Below are 21076 nucleotides of genomic sequence, written 5' to 3'. Positions count from 1 at the left end.
GGGTAGTTGCAACAGAGCTATATGGCCCACAAAATATCATTATTTACCATCTGGACCTCTAGAGAAAAAGTTTTTCAAGACGTAGAATCAGCCCTCTCTTTGTCCCAAGACTCTCTTTGGCCTTGCTCAAAGATTCTTAATGATAACTAGACATGTTCAGCAAGCAGAAATGGCCCTACAAACAAAACGGCCTTCCAGATGAGATCTGAGTCATTTCCAGGATGCCCAGAAGGCGGTAGGAGAGGAAGGGAAAGACACTGCGTTAATTTGCAGCAGAGTTCCAAGCTCAGGCCCCAAGCCTCGCCCTCCCATCCCCGTTCCCCATCTCACAAAGCCAAAAGCCCAGGCGCAGGTGGAATCTCTTGTCACTATAGCCCTGAAGCAGATACTCTGACGAGGCCCAGAACTGTTTGGGATCACAGGAGTAAAGGTGGAGGAAATTCATTTGCAAAGTTAGAAAGCCTTCCACTGTCCAAATAACAGAGAGAGCTTTTCAAATCCCCCAAACACCTAATGGCACATGGAATGAATCTGACCTCATCCCCTTGCCCACTACTAAGCACACAGCTGAGCCTCTGCGCTCAGCATCCAGCAGAACTCCAGGGTCAAGGAAGGAGACAGGGACTCTGAACAAAGGCAAACATTTTGCTTTCATAACATCCCTCTGCTTCACCCCATTAGATTTCCGTCTTGGCTGCACTCCAGTTCATGATCACGGGTCCTGTCTAGGACTGAGGCCCCCATGTAAGGCACCGCCAGCGAGGCAGAGAACGTGGGAGGCAGGTTGCTAGAGAAAGAGGAGCGTGTCCTCCAGGACCCGGATCCCGGGTTCAGTTCCCATCCCGTCATTTTCTTTCCTGTGTGATCTTGGACAAATGATGCCACACCTGTACTTCATGCTCCTTTAAAGAGAATGACAATACCTACATCCTAAGATGATTTGAGAGATGAAATGAGATTTTATAGATAACGAGCCTGGCTAATAATAACGAGCTGGCATATGACGTATGCCTGTTATAATGACCACTCCCTGCAATGGAGTTCAGGAAGAACTGAACGCAAAGCACAGGTTCCTCCCCGCGAGCCTTCATCTCTGCCTTTTGCCATCTTCATCCGAGATGAGAACATAGCTGCAGAAAATACCTGAGCCAGGCTCACCAGACGCATTTAAAATTCACATCCAACCATGTCAAGTGGCTCTCAGTGCCTCTGGCAGCCCCGCACTGTATCCCAGCCATCCCCCCCGCCCGCCCCGGATAACCTTGCTTCTTATGTCACTGAAAAACAGAAACAGGAGAGAATTGCCACATAGTCCCAAGCTGCTCCCGGCAGGTCAGGGTCCCCTGGGCGAGCCCCAGTGACATCCCCACCTTATCAAACCCAAAAATGAGCATGGCGGTTCTGTCTTTGACTCGCTCGAGAGAAGGGGGAGGGAGCCCCATCTGACACGTATTTTCCTCTCCACCAGTCCCATCAGCTCTGCTTCCAAACGTGCCGAGAATCGGACCACCCCACCTCCGCGCTCACCCTGGCCCAAGCCATCACCTGTGTCCGGGGCTCTAACTGGCCACCCTGCCTTTGCCCCGCACGCTCCCATCTGTCCCAACACGGCAGGCGTGGCAATCCTTTCTGTAAAGCCCCTCCACCGGCCTCAGAGTGAGGGACCTATGCAAACTGACAGCAACACGCTGAGGCCCCCACGTACAGCTCACGCCACCCCGCCGCCTCCAGGATCCCACCTTTGGCCTTCCACGTGCTATTCCCTGTGCTTGGAAAGCCTTTCCCTCCAGTACCACTGAGGAGCATCCATTTCCTTCAGGCTTCTGTGCCCATGCTACCTTGTCATATGACTCCTTGAGGCCTCGCCGTGTATAAAATTATACCCCCAGGTTTGGAGTGGAAATGCCATAAAATTGGATTGTGATGATCATTGTACAACTATAAACATAATACAATTCACTGAGTAATTCAAAAAAATAAAATAACACCCCCGATCTCCCACTCCCTTTTTCCATGTGTTTTTGTATCACCATGTCTCAAACACCTTATGTGTTTACTTGGTTTTATACTTCCTTCCCCAACACTGAGAGGCAAGGACCCCAAGAGTGTCCTGTGGGCTCTAGCGTAAGCCCATGGCAGACATTCAGTAAAGGTTTGTGCAACAAAAGACTGTATGAACAGTGTCCTCTAATGGTGCCCTGTCAGCAAATCAGCTTAGGAAATTCCACTTCCCGGGCCCGCTCCGTGCCACCGTCTCGTTTCATCCATGCCAGCCACGTAAGCGGCTCACCAACCCATCCTCACGGCCCAGGGCTGGAAACGGCCACAGCGGGGTTCAGACCCGGGGCCCTCAGCATCAGGCCACATTCACGCTGAAAGAATGAACAGCGCACCTCCAGGGAGGAGCGACTCGCAGAGGCATCATTTCTGAAAGTACTAACTAACCCTCCTGATGTGTTCTCCCCCAACCCCCCAACCAGGTTCACGACTACCTCCGCAGCAAGCTGTGCTCCCTCTATGAAAATGACTGCATTTTTGATAAATTTGAGTGCGTGTGGAATGGGTCAGACAGGTAAGCAAGGCCTGTGTGGCTGGGCCCCTTCCAGAGGCGAGCCCCTCCTTGCGAAGGCGCTGGACCGTGAACCGCAAGTGGATGCAATCACTCTGCCCTTTGCTTTGGGATGCAGCCAAGGGGCAATCAGAATAGCCCAGGTCCTGGCAGGGATGCACTGTGTGGGCCCCGGATGACCTCTGAGGGCAGGCCTGGAAAGAAGGGAGGGACCGTGAGACCCTGGACTCCTACGATTGGCCCAGGTGACCTTTTTACTGCAAGAAAATTCCTACTTTTTACCCACAAGACACTCCGAGAGCTGGTTCAGCATGCCGAAAATGAAGATCCACCAGCCGTTTTCCAGCATAAGCAGTTCAGATGACTGCAGAGTGTGTGTTCTAGATGGAAAATTCTCCCTCAAAGCTGCCAGTACAGACCTGGCTGAAGGCCCCCATGGTTCATTAAGTGAATTCTACTTGGCCTCATTTATCATGAGCCCTCAGAGTGATTTATGACTGTTTTAACGCCTGTGACTTCAACAATACTTCCTATTACCTCCCCCTAGTTTCTTTCTGGGTTGACAGATAGAGACGATTCTGTGATTTCCAGAACTAAGCTATCAGGCTACCAGGGGCTGTTCCTTGATGACGGCAGCACCTGTGTGGGTGCTAGAACCCACAGGAAGTGATCACAGCAAAACACACCAAGAGCCGAGCTTTTAGGGAGCTCAGGCCATCCCTCTCTGACCCTTGTTGGTCTCCCTTTGTCGGGGGGTCCAAAATACCCTTCCATATGGCAGCCCTGGAGGGAACCACCACGTGGCAAGCCCATGTCACCAAGCAGCTAAGAGCAGAGGGCGAAGGCCCTCAAGGGGAAGGAAGCTAGCCCAGCCCTTTTACTTATTTTCACTCACATCTGTGATCGATTCACGGGTTACTGTTAATAGATTTTTTCTTAAGCAGTTGTTATTGTTCCAGTTTCCCTTCCATCTTAACCGAGATTCCAAAACTATACTTAGTAGGCACCTTCACACATGTGGTGTTTTTTGGGAACCTCCATATGCCACAGGTACGGCCCTAAAAAACAAAAAAGCAAAACAAAAACCTAAAAAGCAACATTCTTTCCATAACATTACAGTGTCTTTCCGTAACTCAGAAAATATTACTTGCACTGTAGTTGTGGTTGAGATTTTTTTCCCAAAAGAGTCTTTCTCTTGCTGTTTAAAAACTAATTGGGGAGCTCCCATTGTGGCGCAGCAGCAACAAATCTGACTAGTATCCGTGAGGATGCGGGTTCAATCCCTGGCCTCGCTCAGTGAGTTGGGGATCCAGCATTGCTTTGAGCTATGGTGTGGGTTGCAGACACGGCTCAGATCCCGAGTTGTTGTGGCTGTGGTGCAGGCCGGCAGCTGTAGCTCTGATTGGGTCCCTAGCCTGGGAACTTCCATATGCCATGGGTGTGTCCCTAAAAAGGAAAAAAACCCATGGGAGTTGTGGTGTGGGATGCACCGTTCCGCTTGTGGGTAGCAGTGAGGCCAAGTGGCTGAATGCTTGTGCCCTGGAGTCCAGCAGGTGTGAGCTGGAAGCCCGACGTGGGCATTGCTAAGCTGTATGACACTGCACGAGTGTCGGCTCTTCCTCCTGTGTAAACCCCTTTGATGGGTGATGGAAGAGGAAACGAGACTGGCGGGAAAGCAGTCAGCACCCTGCCTGATGAGGCCACAACAGCTTGCTCTATGACAGAGACACACGGTATCACAGCACAGGTTTCCTGCGCCAGGGGAACAAAACCTAATTCTGAGTTAATTCACCTGCACAGCCAACCAAGTGCCCACAAGCTTAGCCCCCTGGCTGGAGCCCAGTCCTGTCGGTTTCCCTGCATCTTCATCCAGCCCAGGGTGAGGTGCTCGGCGCTCCCGTCCTCATCCGCCACTCAGAGCCCCACCCACAAATGAGGCCGAGCCAGCCTCTCTGGGAGGTGGCCGCCTCGGGATGCTGCTTGAGGGGCCTTATCTTTCCCTCAGCCTGTCACCTTGTCCACACCGGCACCATTAAAGTGTCAGCTGGTGGCTTCTGGAAGGCTTTTGGCATTCACTGCTCTCTTAACCAGTTAGAGATACGCCTAAGTACGGATAACTCGTATAGAAATGCAGAAATCATCTGTCAATGCACCCCGATCCTATGTCCTCATCTTTCAGCCTTTCAAAATGTGACTTTCTGTTTGCTCCCTTCCCAAGGGAGACCACGACAGCATCCACTTCTTAGGTAAGTGTTCGGGAGAGGCTGAATTTGGAGCTCGCTCCTGGCAGGGGGAGAACACACGCGGGTGCACTGCTGCACTGTCGGCATCTCTCCCTCAGTGCTGATGCAAGAAAGCCTTAGCAGTCAGGCAGCACAGAATCCCACTCCCTCCCCACATCTAGCCTTTAAATATGCACAATATGATGGCTGTATACTGCTGCATCCCTATGCCCACAACTTCACTCCAGCCTCAGAATCCTGACGTGAGGGAGGGGGCCTGGGATCATTAAGTCCACAGGACTCATTGATGGAGCCCAAGAGCCAAAAGGCATCCATCGATCAGCAGCAAGGAGGGGTATCACAATCCTTTGTTTGCAAACCTCGCGGAAGAGCTCGTTGCTCTTAGCGGTCCCCAAGAAGCTCGGCAGTCACACTGCAGAGCCTGTGGAGGTCTGTGGTTTCGGGTCTGTCTTTAGGAGAAGGTCCGGTTGCCATAAGCTGGCCTCCGCAGGCTGTCGTTTGTCCCTGAAAGGCTTTGTCTATGGCACTCAGGTCCCCTTTTCCCTCTCTGCCTTGCAGTGTCATCATGACGGGCTCCTACAACAACTTCTTCAGGATGTTTGACCGAAACACCAAGCGTGATGTCACCCTTGAGGCCTCAAGGGAAAACAGTAAACCCCGGGCGATCCTAAAGCCACGCAAGGTGTGCGTGGGGGGCAAGCGGAGGAAGGACGAGATCAGTGTCGACAGCCTGGACTTTAGCAAAAAGATCTTGCATACAGCTTGGCACCCCTCAGAAAATATCATAGCAGTGGCGGCTACAAACAACCTCTATATATTCCAGGACAAGGTCAACTAGAAGGACGCGTTAGTACTTAATAATCTCACACACTGAATACTAGTCAAAACACTTTTTAAATGTTTCTTTGGGTGTTCGTTTGATGCAGCGACATTCATTTCCCTACGCAGGAAACAACTGGAATAGAACTCATTGGATTCCGACTTTCCCAAATCCTCAGTTCTAAGAAACTTTTTGTCAAACCCAGTAGGTTCTGGGACACTCCTTCCTGTTTAGAATTGAGAGCTGCCAGCTAACCGTAATTCTTCCATAGTTGACTTGAATTTCTGATGCTTTTATTGCCCCGTTTTTCTCTGGTGGGTCCCGTGTTTTGTTTATAGGTGTCTGCTGAGATAAAAAATGAGGTTGTCTGTAGTATTTAAAGAGAAAAGAGATAAGTTTTTTTTTTTAATTAAGCAATTCCACTTGATTGAAAAAAATTCAACGAAAAAATAAAACACCGTTTACTCTAAGAGAAATTCTCCTCTTTTTGTGAAAAGTCAGCACCAGTCAGCATCTTCTGCCCCTAAAGCCCTTTTATTCCCCCCCCCATTTTCTTCTTAACAGTTTCCTGTGAGCCAGGGACTTCTTTCACGAGGCTTCGAAGGGGACACAGAATGCGAAGGGAAGGGCCACATGGATGCCACTCTACCCCCTTTTTTGTAAGCGCCATAGAAACAGGCTGAGAATTTGGCTGGGCAACACCGTGATGCTTCAGGGGACTTAAAGAGAATGCTCTCTACCCAGAGCGTCTCAGACTTAGCTTGGCGAGGCCACGGCGGGGCGGGGGCAGAGTCCACCTGCAGCTTTGTTACTCTTGCTTTTTGTCATTTTCAGTGGCTCCATAGAATCCTCTACTGACATGTGCCTTGGCCTTTTCCCGTCAACCTTTTCCAGACTATTTATTCCATTGACGCTTGAAGGCCGCGTCCCGGTTGTTTATACTCCGGCCTCCTAAATGTAGTGGCACCACCGGTGATCCTGGGAAAGCGTGTCTCCTAGGCAGCCCCCACCTAATTTCCTGGTTTCCTAACCCAAAGTAACAATCCGTCAATCTCCATTGTAGCTAGAACAAAAATGGCCAATAAAAAATGCTGCTTTGTCAAGTCTAATCTGGTGCTTCTAACCCTGCCCTAGACTCAAAAAATCTCGAAAAACAGACCGAAGGGCCCTCCTCCTACAGAAATGGAATCTGGGGGAACCAAGAAGCTTTGAACCTGTGGGGGCTGAGTCATCCTCCCTCAGCTGAGTATTCGGACATGTACCTTCCAGAAGTTTCTCTGTGCCACACTTCCGGGCAGGACACTACTTAGAACTCTGATGTGTGGGTTCAGGGAGGAAGTGGGAGGAAGTCAAAGCCAGGCCTGGGCTCAGCGTCTCCACTCCGGTCCTGGTGACTCATTTCCCACCCCTAGGAAATGACTTGAAATGTAGTGACTAGGACATGGCTTGAAATGAGAGTTTTCCTTTTAAAGAGAAATCTTCATTTATTTTGGAAGAGAAACAAGTAGTGAAAGAATCCTATTTCAACTCGAAGCCACTCTCCATTGAATAGCAGCTTTTTGGCAAGGAAATAACTGCTTAGGTGAATATGGTTATGTAAGATGCAGCTCCATTCCAGACACAGTAAAATATGAACAAGCACCTCTCAAAACTGAGGGAGCGTACAGATGAAGACACACCTTGCTTCTCTGTTTATCTTTCCTGTAATGAAAGCCCCACTGGAAACTCTCAGGGCAGGACTTCTGGCCTGATGGGGACCATGGCGTTGGAGGAGACCCGAGAGAATTCCAGAAGCTTCTCCAGCCCAGAGAACTGCGGTATCAGGATGGATGGAAGGACCAGTGGGTTATGGTCCTGAATGATCTGTCACCTTCCTCATGGCCTCTTCTCTGCTTCTCTGACACTCAGCCCCTCTGGCTGTACCAGGCGACAGCAGGGATGAATCATTATTCCTCAAACGTAAGGATGAAGCCACCTCTGTTCTGTGACTCATTTCACATTTAAGTCACCTTTCCTAAATGCAAGACTTAGCCTCCTCCAAAGAAAGAACATTCATGAGATGCCAGTTTTACTGTTTTTTGGGTTGTCCTAACATTAAAATAATCACATGACCGTTATTGTAACAAACATGTACCCATGCACCACTGGCAGTCACTTTGTGAACCACCAGAACACATGCTTACTGAGGCCACAGAACACTTGAGCCTTTGGCGGCGTGGGAGAGCCACCAAGGATAATGGTTCTTCAGGATGGTTCTTGGAGTCAAGAGAGCTCCCCAGAACACATCCGTGAGCAATTCCAGACATAGTTTTAAGGGTCCACAGTCCTCCACATCGGGCCCCTACTCTAATCCGATACCCTTGGCACATAGCTGTACCGTCTGAGATCCAAAGAGTGGAAGGAATTGCCAAAGACATCAGAGCAAAGAGTTTGACCCCAAACAAAGGAGGTATCGGAATAAACACCCAAGACTCTAAACAGAAACAGGAGCGAAAGGCCCTAGAGGTCAAGCCTCTGCAGATCCCCAACGCCGAGCTTCAGCAACGACCTGCTCTGTGCCAGGCACAGAACTAGGTTTTTACAGGGCACTTGAGCTCCACCCCAGTGCTGGTGATTCTCTTGGTTGCTGGCTCCTAGAAGTCAGTCCCTTTTCCAGCTGACACTCAAAACTACTTGAAAGCTGACTTGCCTCCTTTTCAACTGTGTGTTGGCCTCTCCTTAACTTTATCCTGCTGCTTGGCACAAGCTGTCAGGTTACACTGAAGGCTAATCTGATAAATTCTGGGAAACATGAGCCACGGCTTCCCTAAAATCATCTTCTTGCAACAGTCGGTTCCACCATTTTCACAAGCAATGTGAAAGCTGAACTTTGGCAGATATCCATGCCTCCTCATCCAGAGGAGGAAGATGAGTTGGAAGAACAAAGAAGACACTAGGCAGCTAGAAGCAGTGGGATGTACACAGGTTCATAGCCAGCAGGAACCAATTTGCTTTTTAACTCCTTAACGACTGGCTCCTGCCTTTCCTCCAAAGAAAGAACATTCATGAAATGCCAGTTTTACTGTTTTTTGTTTTGTCCTAACATTAAAATAATCACATGACCGTTATTGTAACAAACATGTACCCATGCACCACTGGCAGTCACTCTGTGAACCACCAGAACACATGCTTACTGAGGCCACAGAACACTTGAGCCTGCTTGTCTATGGGGGGCAAGGGGGGGGCAAGGGGGGAGCATCTCTCAACCTCTCGTTGGCCTTGTAATGAACTCAACCACATCAACATGCATTAAGCAACCAGCATATGTGAGGCGGAGCAGTTGTCAGGTAGCAAAAATGAAGCTAAAACTTTTAGCTCAGTGACCTCACGAAATAAGTCGGCTGTCTCCAGCATATTTCTTTTGAACACCCCAGAGCCCATTAGAAGAAAAGTCAGACCCTCAAATAAATACTCAATTGCTGACAACATGGGGAGACCATTTCTCTTCATTTACATCTGCGGAGCAACTACCCAAAGTTTCCCTCCTACCCTCCAGCCTGTGCTCCATCCTTTTTTATAGCCTCTCTGCTGACTTCCTACAGGGCTGAAGAAGGCCCTAGTAGGCCGCATAACAAAGCTTGGCGGGCAGGGGGGACACTATAGCCCACAGCCTGAATGAAGGAACCCTTCCAAATTTGTCCTCTTCCATTATGGCTACCGTAGGTGAGGCTGGTGGTTTTAAGCAAATCCCCAAAGACACAGCCGTCCCTTGACTCAGGCCTGGACAATATCCAAGCACTGCTCCTCTGTCATACCTTAACCCGCCTCTTCCCCCTGTACTTCTAAGTTAAGCCTCAGGAACCACTTGCCATGGAAGGACTTCCCAGTCAATGGAAAGAACGGAGAACCAGGAAAGAGAAGGCACAGATCCTGCCATTGGCTCTGCTGCCAAGTAACTGAGGAACATGGGTGGACAGGCCACTCAGTGCCTACATCAGTCATGCCATGTAAAATCATCAGAAAGCCATCTGCCCTCGCCCATGGCATGACTCTGATGGACACAAGAAACTGATTCACTTCGATCTGCTTTGATAAGCTTAAAGCACCACAAAATAGTAACAGCAACCATATGCCCTGAGGACACATGTTATTTCTCATGATCCTCTTCCCTTAACCCCAGGGGATCAACGCCAGTGTCATTCACATTCTGCAAATGAGGAAAGAGGGTCAAGTTTTCCATGCAGCCAAGGGCATGGAGCCAGTAAGGGATGGAACCAGAACTCCAACTCAAAGATTCAGACTCTAAACCAGAGTTCTTAAAATCCTGTTTCTAATTCATGATGGTAGCTCCATTTACTGAATGCTTACTTATGGGTCAAGTTTGGTTCTACAAGGTTCACAGGTGTTAGTTCCTTGAGCCCCTACCCCTCGAGATGTAGACTCTAGGATCATTCCCCTTTTAGGGATAAGGAAACAGAGAGAGGATGTCACTTGACTAACTTTACACAGTTCACATGTAATGGAGCCATGCATTTTGGTCGAAGCTCTGATCATCTTTCCCCATCTCACGTTGTATCAATAGATGGAAGTTACTGATCAGAAAACAAGTTCCAGGAATGCCCCATATGTTCATCAGCATCAAACATTCACTGAGTGCCTGGTGTGTGTCAGGCAGCCAAGCCCTAGGGAGGGGCTGGAGTTCCTGACGTGTGTAAGTTACTGGTCCCTGGCCATCAGGAAATGACAGCCACATAGGAGCATCATGTGTGTCAGGAGCATGTTTACAGTACAATGAGGTATGTACCAAGTGCAGAAATGGGACAGGGAAGGAAATGGTTAATTAACGAGGACCGGTAAGAAAAATTTTCTCAGACTAAGTGCCATCTAAGCAGAGTTCTAAAGCAGTTTCCTCAGCAGACAAAGAATGGTAAGCATTTCCAACAGAGGGCACAGCACTGATGAGGTACCGAAGTTAGAATGGATATGACAGGAGTTCCCATCGTGGCTCAGTGGTTAACGAATCTGACTAGGAACCATGAGGTTACGGGTTTGATCCCTGGCCTTGCTCAGTGGGTTAAGGATCCGGCGTTGCCGTGAGCTGTGGTGTAGGTTGCAGATGCGGCTCGGATCCCACGTTGCTATGGCTCTGGCACAGGCCAGCAGCTACAGCTCCGATTCAACCCCTAGCCTGGGAACCTCCGTATGCCATGGGTGTGGCCCTAAAAAAGGCAAAAAGACAAAAAAAAGGAATGGATACGACAGAGGAGCAAGAAGTCAGTGTTTCTCTAATTCTATTAAAAACACATTTTCAGCTTACCAGAACTGGCCTATCCCCTTCTTTCTTCATTTATCCAAGAATACGTATTTATTAGGTCCCCCTATCCAGGTACTATACAGAAGCGTAAAGATGGATGGAAGGTATCAAAAGAAACCAGCCACTGTGGACACTCAGGACACAGCAGGCACTGGGACAGGCACTTTTTAAGATTTTTACAGTCACCTGCTGGGTGAATACCTTTCTCCATTTTCATAACTGATAAACAGACTCAAAAGGGTTACGTGGCACCATCAGTGTGACACAGCCAGAAGTCTTATTGCAATCTGTCCTGATCCAAATCCTGCACTTCTTTCAAGGTTCTACACAGCTACCTTGTCTCATTTTTTCTCACTAGTGAGGACAACCATGTCTTTGGACCAAACACTGCCTGACAGCTGACCAGGAAGACAAGTCTGGTCTGTCACCAAAGCAGAGAGTGAAGTCAAGTGGCTCACAGAGGTCTCCAACCCCTGACTCTGACCTTATTGTTGCTATTTAACTGTCCCCCAGTTTAGATCTTCCACACCCGTTGGTCAAACGGCTGCTGGCAAACCACGGGGATCTGCTGTCTCTGCCAGTTCCTGCCTGGGATGTTGTCAAAACAATGGTCGCTGCAGGGCCAGAAATAGGAGTTCGGTACCTGCCAGATTCCCAGACACTCCTTCGCCCCAGTTCCCTGAAGAGGCAGACTTGGTCTCTTAGGTGGACAGTTGCCACCAGAGCCTCTCCTGCTCAGCCATCTCAGAACTCCCAGTTGCAACCCCAACTGTTTGGTCTGGTGCATTTGCTTGGAGTGGGAGTGGAGAGAGCATTTCTCCCAAACTTGTCCTTGTGTAGAAACTCTAAGACCACAGGAAAGTGGGGCCTGCCACACAAACTGGGATTCTTACCCTCTCTCTGCACCAGGGCAGCAAATCCTTGTGGAGGGCAAAGAGAACCCCAGGGAGGCTGGGGCAGAAGTGAGGGGAGGAGGCTTCTCCCTGGAAAGGCAGTGTTTTGGTGATATTCGTGCCTTCATTCATTCATTCATCAGTAAACACTTGATGGATCACGTACCACCTGCCAAGCCCTGTGCCAGGGTGGGTCTGGAGAAGCCGTAGTGCAAGTCCCTGCCTTCCTAGGCCTTGCAGTGTCATGGGAGATGCAGGCAAATTCCCAGGAGATGACAGCCATAAAATATCCTGCTTAAGAGCCCAGGATGCTTGCCTGGGTTAAAATCTAAGCTCCACTACTTATAAACTGAATGACCCTTGACACATGAACCTCTGTGTCTCAATTTCCTTATTGATAAAGTAAGAGCAAAATGGCAGCTATACCATAAAATTGCTGTGCAGATTCCCGGCCAACAATAAACAGGTTTCTCGCTCTTGTTCTCCTACTGCTCTGGTAAAAGAGTGTGATGGGTGCCCTCCAGGGTATCTCATTAGACTACAAAGTAACACTGCCTCACCCAGACGCATGCGCCCCAGAGGAGGTGATTCTTAAGGTCACACCTGAAAGATAAGCAGGAAATGAGCTATCCAGGAGATGAGTGAGGAAAAGGGCACTCCAGGCAGCAAGTTGCTGTATGGAAGGCAAAGGAGCCCATGGTATTTTTAAGGAACTTAAAAGATTCTGCTGTGATGGACAAGTGAAAAACAGGAAGGCAGATCCAGAGACATAAGGGGACAGAAAATCAGGATATGAGACAATAAGAATGCCTGGCCTTAGCGTCACACAACTAGGTATGAGCCACTCAATGGCATAATTATAGTTTGTGTAACAAAGCAAATATGAACGCTCCAGGCACAGGGAATATACTAAGAAACTCAGCTCATGTATCGGCTCCTTGGAAAGGACCTTCCTAACCCTCCACTGCCATGAACACCACTCAGGTCTCCCCCAAAGCATTCAGAAAGGTCTGGCTTGTAGTAAGTACTCAACAGATATTTGTAGAATGGATGAACAAATAAATGAATGAAGAAGACAGGCACGGCCTCTGCCCTCAGGAAGCAAACAAGCTGAGCAGTGTGCCTGGGGGAGGGGAGGTGTGCAGTGAAGGGGAGCTTGGTGAACAGCAACATGGGACTGCTCCGAGGAGTCAAGGATGAAAAAGAAGAAACTTGAGAGCCAGCCAGCCAAGGGGCATTTGCAGCCAGCTACCGACCGAGCTCAGACTGCGGCGTAAGTTAATAGAGCATGCGAGCGCCTGCCTGATGCATGACCCTCCCACTCGCAGCGAGCCTTCTGGGACCTCGCAGAGCATGCAAAAAGGCTGACGGCGTACAATCAATACCACGTGCATTGATGCAGGGAGCGACATGATCACATCCACGCTATTACCCCTGGTCCCAGCTCCAGCACTAAATATTCCCCATAACAAGGCTCAGGGAAGTGACAAGAGTGATTATTTTCAACCCTTCCCTTGGATGTTAGAGGTGAGGCACTGCCCGGATGTTCTTAGGGGAAAGCAAGCCAGTTCCCCAAAGAAACTGCTCAGAGCTGAGCCCAGGCCTCTATTCCAGCAAGACAGGGATGGGAGAAGATTGGCATACAACACGAAGGGGAGGGTCTGAGAGTGGCTGAGAGGCACAACAAGAAATTAGACGGAGCTGGATAGTCAGCTCGGCGGAAATGCGTGAGGTGCGAGTGCCAGACTTCGTTCTACGTGCCCAAGTCACTCTAATTAAAAAAAAGAAAGAAAGAAAACTTGACCTTCCCCCACTCCAGTTTGGCCTTCTTATTTCAGCTTCTCTGATTGTGGCATAATTGAAAGTCATATTTCATCTAGGCCAAGGTTTTCCAACTCCAAGTGCAGGTGGCTTATGAACAGTCAGCTAGAATTTATCAACAGGAACAGCCAACCGTCGCATGTTAAACAGCCCCTATTTCTCAGCAGGGGAGGTGGGATGGGTTGTGTTACATCCTAACCACAACCCAGTACTGCGGTGAAGTCCACTGTAGCACCGTTCCTTACACTCGATGGGGCTCAAACAGGCATGAGACCAGGCCGAGGACACCAGGGTTGTTTTCTTAACTCCGAGGAGCATTCTTTCAGGCAGGCTCCATTTTCCAGCCCCTCATTTCCTCTCCGACAGCATGAAGGGTATCGCTCTAATTTTTCACATTCTTTTTGAACAGGCCAGAAGGATTAATTGGTTATAGCTGGAGTGGTTCTTGGGAGAATCCGCTGAAACTCAAAGCTGAGAATATTCACGGGAGCTGTGACAAACGCTGTAGAAGCTTGCAAAGTATCTATCCAGGAACAAGAAAAGAGCACTTTTTCCAAAAAAATTCTTCCTAATGTGTTGCTAGTCTTTAAGTTTTTCTGTTCAACAACTCAAGATACATATATATTTTTTTAATTTTATGTAGTCCAATCTATCAGTCTTCACTCTACGGTTTCTGGGTTTTATGTCTTCATTAGAAATACCTCCTATAGTTATAGATTATGAAACACAAGATGACTCCTTCACAAATGCTGGTTGTCTTACAGCATTTATTAAGTAATCCATTTTGCCTATATATTTAGTAAGCCAGTGTTAACATTTAAAAAAAAAAGTCTCACTTTTTCCAGAGTACGCAAAAGAATACCATTTCAGGCATGGACTATGGTTCAAAGTAGCTCTTCACTCTGACCAGCACAGGAAGGGTTAAGTAACTCCGTCAGTTTCGGGTGACATCTAAGAGAGGAACATTGGGAGGGTAGCTGCCAGAGCAGGGAGTACAGTCTTCTCTCCTCCAGCATTAAACACATGATGGCATCTTGTTAACACAACATCCCACGCAGCCTTAGCGCCCCACGGACACAAATACCTTCCCTTCTCCAACCATCATCTCTGAACCTGTGATCTTTCCCCGAGGCCTGGTGGATGCTTCCCAGGTGTTTAAAAACACAACTTGGCAACAAAGGCTGTAAACTTTTTATTGTATTTTATATCAGGACTGGAGTTCCATTAACAAACTAAAACCCACTGGCTTAGTGGATAATAAACTTCCATGACTCCACGTAAGATTGTAACAACTTCCTTTTTCACTTGTTGTTACATTGCTTAGTCATAAGGACACTTTGGGTGGAATAACTGTCCTGGTGACAAGTAAAAAATTGAACATTATTGTGTGTTAGAGATATTCAATTTACTAAGGCACTTTCTAACCAGAGAAGAGGTACAAACCGCCCAAGTTCACACAGACTCACTCCAAGACCAAGAATGAAATCGGGTCTTTTGAATCTCTAAGATCAGCCTTATTTCATGGTTTGTTTCTTTTTTTTCATTTTTCTGTGTGTCTAAAACCAATGGGTTGGGTTCAGACCTAGATAGATGGTCTTGACGTTTTAGTTCCTTCTCAAGGAGCATTCAGCATTTCTATCTACAATACCAGAAACCATTCCCCCAGTGCTAAGAGGACGGCCAGACACCCATGCTCACCTCACTGGCACAGATTCACACAGGTGTATGCACTGCATTTATTCACCACACGACACAGTGTTTACCCACAAGATTAAATACCATCAATTATTTGCTTTCTACAGATCTCTCTTTTTTTATGGTTGTTGGGGCTGCCTGATGGGAATGTTGTATTATTCATTCTATTTTTGTGTGTAATTAAAATTTATTATTTCCTTCTTTTTTCTGGCCACCCCCATGACATGCAAAAGTTATGGGACCAGGGGTTGAACCCTCACCACAGCAATGAAAACACAAAGTCCTTAACTCCCCTACAGATCTCGTCACCAATTATTCATAACTGACTTTGTGCCACAGAGTAAGCTACATAGAAAATCAAGGCAAAATTCTTCCACAAAAAAAAAATAAAACTACATGCCAGTATCACTGATAAACATAGATGAAAATCCTAAATAAAATATTAGCAAACTGAATACATATATATATTAAAAGGATTATACACCATGATCAAGTGGGATTTATCCCAGGGATGCAAGGATTCTTCAATATCTGTAAATAAATCAGTTTGATACACCACTTCAACAAACTGAAAAATAAAAACATATGAACATCTCAAAAGATGCAGAAAAAACTTTTGACAAAATTCATAATTGTTTCTGACAAAAACTCTCAAGAGAGTGGGCATAGAGGGAACACAAGAGAAGCTATATATGACAAATGCACAACTAGCATCATTCTCAATGGTGAAAAACTGAAAACATTTCCACCAAGATCAGAGACAAGACAAAGACGTCCACTTTTACCACTACTATTCCATATAGTTTTAGAAGTCCTAGTAATGGAAATCAGAGAAGAAAACAAAATAAAAGGAATCCAAATTGGAAAATAAGAAGCAAAACTACCACTGTTTGCAGATAACATGATGCTATACTTGGAAAGCCTTATAGACACTACCATAAAACTGTTAGAACTCATCAATGAATTTAGCAAAGTTGCAGGCTACAAAATTAATACACAGAAATCAATTGCATTTCTGTGTACTAGCAATAAAAGATCAGAAAGAGAAATCAGAGAAACCATCCCATTTACCATCTTATCAAAAATAATAACTAGGAATAAACTTACCTAAAGAGACAAAAGACCTGTACTCTGAAACTATAAGATGCTGTTGAAAAAAATCAAAGATGACATGAACAGATGGAATACCATGCTCTTGGATTGGAAGAATCAATATTGTCAAAATGACTATGCTACATAAGGCTATCTACAGATTCAATGCAACCCCTGTCAAATTATCAAGGACATTCTCCACAGAACTAGAACAGAATATTTTTTCTTTTTAGGGCTGCACCAGCAGCATATGAAAGTTCCCAGACTAGGGGTCAAATCAGAGCTATAGCTGCTGGCCTATTCCACAGACACAGCAACACCAGATCCAAGCCACACCTGCAACATGCACCAGAGCTCATGGCAATGCTGGATCCTTAACCCACTGAGCGAGGTCAGGGATCAAACCTGCAACCTCATGGATACTAGTCAGATTTGTTTCCACTGAGCCATGATAGGAACACTGAACAGAGTATTTTTAAATGTGTATGGAAATACAAAAGACCCCCAACTGCTAAAGCAATATTGAAAAAAATATATGAAAATGGAAGAATCAGGCTCCCTGACTTCAGACAAATGCTACAAAGATACAGTTATCAAAACAATATGGTATTGGAACAAAAACAGAAATATCAATCAGTATAAAGGGTTAGAAAGCCCAGAAATAAACCCAAGAACTTATGGTCAACTAATCTGTGACAAAGGAGGCAAGAACATATAGTGGAAGAAAGACTCTCTTCAATAAGTGATGCTGGGAAAACTGGAAAGCTACCTGGAAAAGAATGAAATTAGAACACTCTCTAACACCTTACACAAAAATAAACTCAAATGGATTTAAGACCTAAATATAAGGCCAGATACTATAAAACTCTTAGAGGAAAGCATAGGCAAATGCTCTTTGACATAAATCACAGCAACATCTTATTTGATCCACCTCCTAGAATAAGGTCAATAAAAACAAAAAGAAACCCAATTAAACTCAAAAGCCTTTACACAGCAAAGGAAACTATTTTAAAAAATAAAAAGACAACCCACATAATGGGAGAAAATCTTTGCAAATGATGTAACAGACAAGGGCCTAACCTCCAAAATATATAAATAATCCATACAACTCAACAATAAAAAAACAACCCATTGTAAAAAGGGCATAAGACCTAAATAGGCATTTCTCCAAAGAAGACATACAGATGGGCAAAAGGCACATGAATAAATGCTCAACATCACTAATTATTAGAGAAATACAAATCAAAACTACAATGAGGTACCACCTCACACCAGTCAGATGGCCATCATTAACAAGCCAACAGGAGTTCCCATAGCGGTGCAGCAGAAACGAATCTGACTAGGAACCATGAGGTAGCCAGTTCAATCCCTGGCCTCACTCAGTGGGTTAAGGATCTGGCATTGCCATGAGCTGTGGTGTAGGTCACAGATGCAGCTCAGATCCCACATTGCTGTGGCTCTGGCGTAGGCCAGCAGCTACAGCTCTTACTCAACCCCTAGCCTGGGAACCTCCATATGCCATGGGTGTGGCCCTAAAAAGCAAAATGCAAAAAAAAAAAAAAAAAAAAAAAAAAAAAAAGTCCACAAATAGCAAATGCTGGAGAGGGTGTGGAAAAAAGGGAACCCTCCTACACTTTTGGTGGGAATGTAAATTGGAACAAGCACTATGGAAAACAGTATATGGAGGTACCTTAGAAATCTATATATAGAACAACCACATGACCCAGAAATCCCACTCCTGGGCAAACATTCGTTCAAAGAGATACATGCACCCCCATATTCATTGCAGTGCTATTCCCAATAAGCCAAGACATGGAAACAACCTAAATATCCATCAAGAGATGAAAGGATTAAGAAGATGTGGCACATATATACAGTAGACTACTACTCAGCCATTAAAAAGGACAAACTAATGCCATTTTCAGCAACATAGATGGAACTAGAGATTCTCAGACTAAGTGGAATAAGTCAGAAAGAGAAAGACAAATACCATATGATGTCACTTATTTTTGGAATCTAAAATATGGCACAGATGATCTTATCTACAATACAGAAAGAGACCATGGACACAGAAGACTTGTGGTTGCCACTGGGGAGGGGGGAGGGAGTGGGATGGACAGGGAGTTTGGGGTTGGTGGATGCAAACTGTTACATTTGGGATGGATGGGCAGGGGTCCTACTGTACCGTACAGGGAATTGCATGTGATTGGGTCATTTTGCTATACAACAGAAAATGAAGAAACAGTGTAAATCAACTATAATTTTTTAAAAAGGCACAATTCCTATCCTCAAGGAATACAGTCCAACAGGAAATGAAATTTCAATGTGTGGCTTTAATATAAGATGGTTAATTTCATGGCAGAGATGTGCATAAGTTGAAGAATCTGATCTCCTAGAAGAGATGAAACAGAGTTCAATCCTAAAGGATGGGGCAACAAGGTGTCCACGAACATGAGCAGACATGTGATTAAGAAGCCCACCCGTCTCTGAGCACTACCAGCAGACTGATTTTATTGAAAGGGAAGACTCTTGGCTAGGACCAGCTGGAACGCTGGTGAAGGGCAGGACCCAGATTGCAGAGGGCCATTTAGAGCTAAGACATCACTCAGCAGCCAGGGGAGTTCTACTGGAAGACTCTTAAGAAGAGTATTGACCACACTGAGATTACATTTCCCAAGATCACTGTAGCAACTATTTGAAGTGGACAAGATTGAAGGCAGGATGCTGCTGAAGTGGTCCAGACAAGTCATGATGAGGGCCTCAGCTGGGGATGGAGGAAAACCTGAAGAGGTCAGATCAGTGTAACTTAGACAATGACTTGATGAGAGCAGAGAGAGAAATTAATAAAGGTGCCCAGGTTGATAGCCAAGCTGATGTGCAATGGCATGAACAGAGTTGGAGACTACAAGAATGGACAAGTAGGGTTTAGGGAGAGGGACAGAAAAAGATTGAGAAGTCTAATTTGGGCATAATGAGTTTGAGGAGCCAGTGAGGCAGCCAGGCAGAGAGAGAAACCCAGGAGGCATGAAGATACAGAGATCTACGATGGAGATGTCCCTGGCATGATGGGAGTTAGTCACTAGGATGCTCTGCCCTTTCTGAGGAAGACAACACAGGGAGAACATAGAATGACACTACGTTAGTGAGGAGAGGGCCCTGGGGAGCAATACGTTAAGAAATAGACCAGGGGGGTGGCCACCCACATAAAAACGGAAGCAACAGAATCATGAAAAGAACCACAGACAAAAGATAACACGGAGAGAATGAGGTAGAGAGTTCCCACACTAAGAAATGGCGTTCCTATAAAATCTACATTTAAAAGAACAACAGAAACCCAGGAGAAAAGGGGGTAAGGGACGTGAAGGCAATTCACATAAGCTATCCAGCATATCAGTGAACATAACATGTTGAGGAGTTGCAAATAGTACCGTCCAGCCACAAAGTGAATGCACATGGAAGGGCTGACACTAGCACATGCTGGCAAAGATACAGCACCACTGGAACACTCAGACACTGCAGGTCCGATTATAAATCCATCACTTTGAAAACCAGTGGGGCACTACCCACTAGCATTGGGGCTAGCCCTACCCTATAACCCAGCCACACACTCCCCTTGGAAGTATATCCCCAGCAAACCTGTGCTCAGCCACACCAGGAGGCAAGGTCACAGCAGAGCCACTTGTAAATCCTAAAATTAGACAAGAACACAAATGACCACCCCTAGAACAGACAGTATGTTCTGCTCACTAACTGGAATTCTATCAACAAAACTGAATGGACCACAACTTTGGACCACATAGGTTGAATCTCATGAGACTGAGTAAAAGAACCCAGACGGAAAATACCTGCCTGCTTTATGATTTCAATTACATAAAATGGACAAACAAAATCTTAGCAAACAGGCAAAACTAAACTGTAATGTTTAGGATGCATTCTTAGGGGGTAAAACTACAAGGAAAAACAAGAAAGTGGTTATTATAAAATTAAGGACAGTGCTTATCTTTGGGCAAAAGAAGAAGGTGTGACCGGGAGGAGGCATTCAGAGGACTTCTGAGAAGCTGAAATGAAACCAATTCACCATTTTTAAACATGTCCCATTATAATAATTCACTAAATTCTACAGTCATGCTCTTCAATTTTTCTGTGTGTTACATTTCACATTATTTAAAAAAAAAAGATTAAAAAAAAAAGCTAAGAGAGGCTCAAACACTCTGACAATAGGATTTTATGTTGGGGAGACAGCCCTGGTTGACAGTCTGGAACCCTGGAGGGCATCGCTGAGTCACAGCACAGGACAGCATGTTTATATGATGACTGTGAGTCACCGAGAAAATATCACGTTAATTCCGTATTTGCTGCTGGACAAGGTAAGGAGGCATGGGCTACATAACAAAATGAAGGAAAGTTATAGAGGCTGCAGCAGCTCTAGCTGAAAGAGAACCAGTACTCAACCCAGGAGTCAGGCATAAATTCAAATTCTCTCCATTCCTTTCAGAATTCTTCCTCATCCTTCCATCTTCAGTGATATTCTTTTTCTTTCTTTTTTTCCTTTATACAGCTACACCTGCAGCACATGAAAATCCCCAGGCTAGGGGTCAAATGGGAGCTGCAGCTGCCAGTCTACACCATAGCTCACAGCAACACCAGATC

General features: G+C 46.2%; 2 protein-coding genes across 22 annotated transcripts in view; one reads left to right on the top strand and one right to left on the bottom strand.

Moving 5' to 3' along the window:
• PPP2R2B (protein phosphatase 2 regulatory subunit Bbeta) overlaps positions 1-6102 on the top strand; it is a 474608-nt gene extending 468506 nt beyond the window's left edge. For 15 of the 16 annotated variants that reach the window (XM_021080843.2, XM_085009650.1, XM_085009657.1 and 12 more), the window contains 2 exons: positions 2481-2572; positions 5371-6102. In XM_021080843.2, coding sequence (XP_020936502.2) covers positions 2481-2572; positions 5371-5650 — 372 coding nt within the window. In that variant the 3' untranslated portion in view covers positions 5651-6102. 16 annotated transcript variants of the gene reach the window in all.
• The window catches only part of LOC146405812 (uncharacterized), a 107016-nt gene that overhangs the window by 25930 nt on the left and 60010 nt on the right, over positions 1-21076 (bottom strand). The window lies entirely within an intron of this gene.

Source organism: Sus scrofa, chromosome 2 (genome assembly GCF_054392235.1).
Source record: "Sus scrofa isolate SSC_HxYL_T2T_F1_AM1 chromosome 2, Sscrofa_HxYL_maternal_Yorkshire_Landrace_v2.0, whole genome shotgun sequence".
Classification (NCBI taxonomy): Eukaryota; Metazoa; Chordata; class Mammalia; order Artiodactyla; family Suidae; genus Sus; species Sus scrofa.
This window is presented reverse-complemented; position numbering and strand designations above follow the sequence as displayed.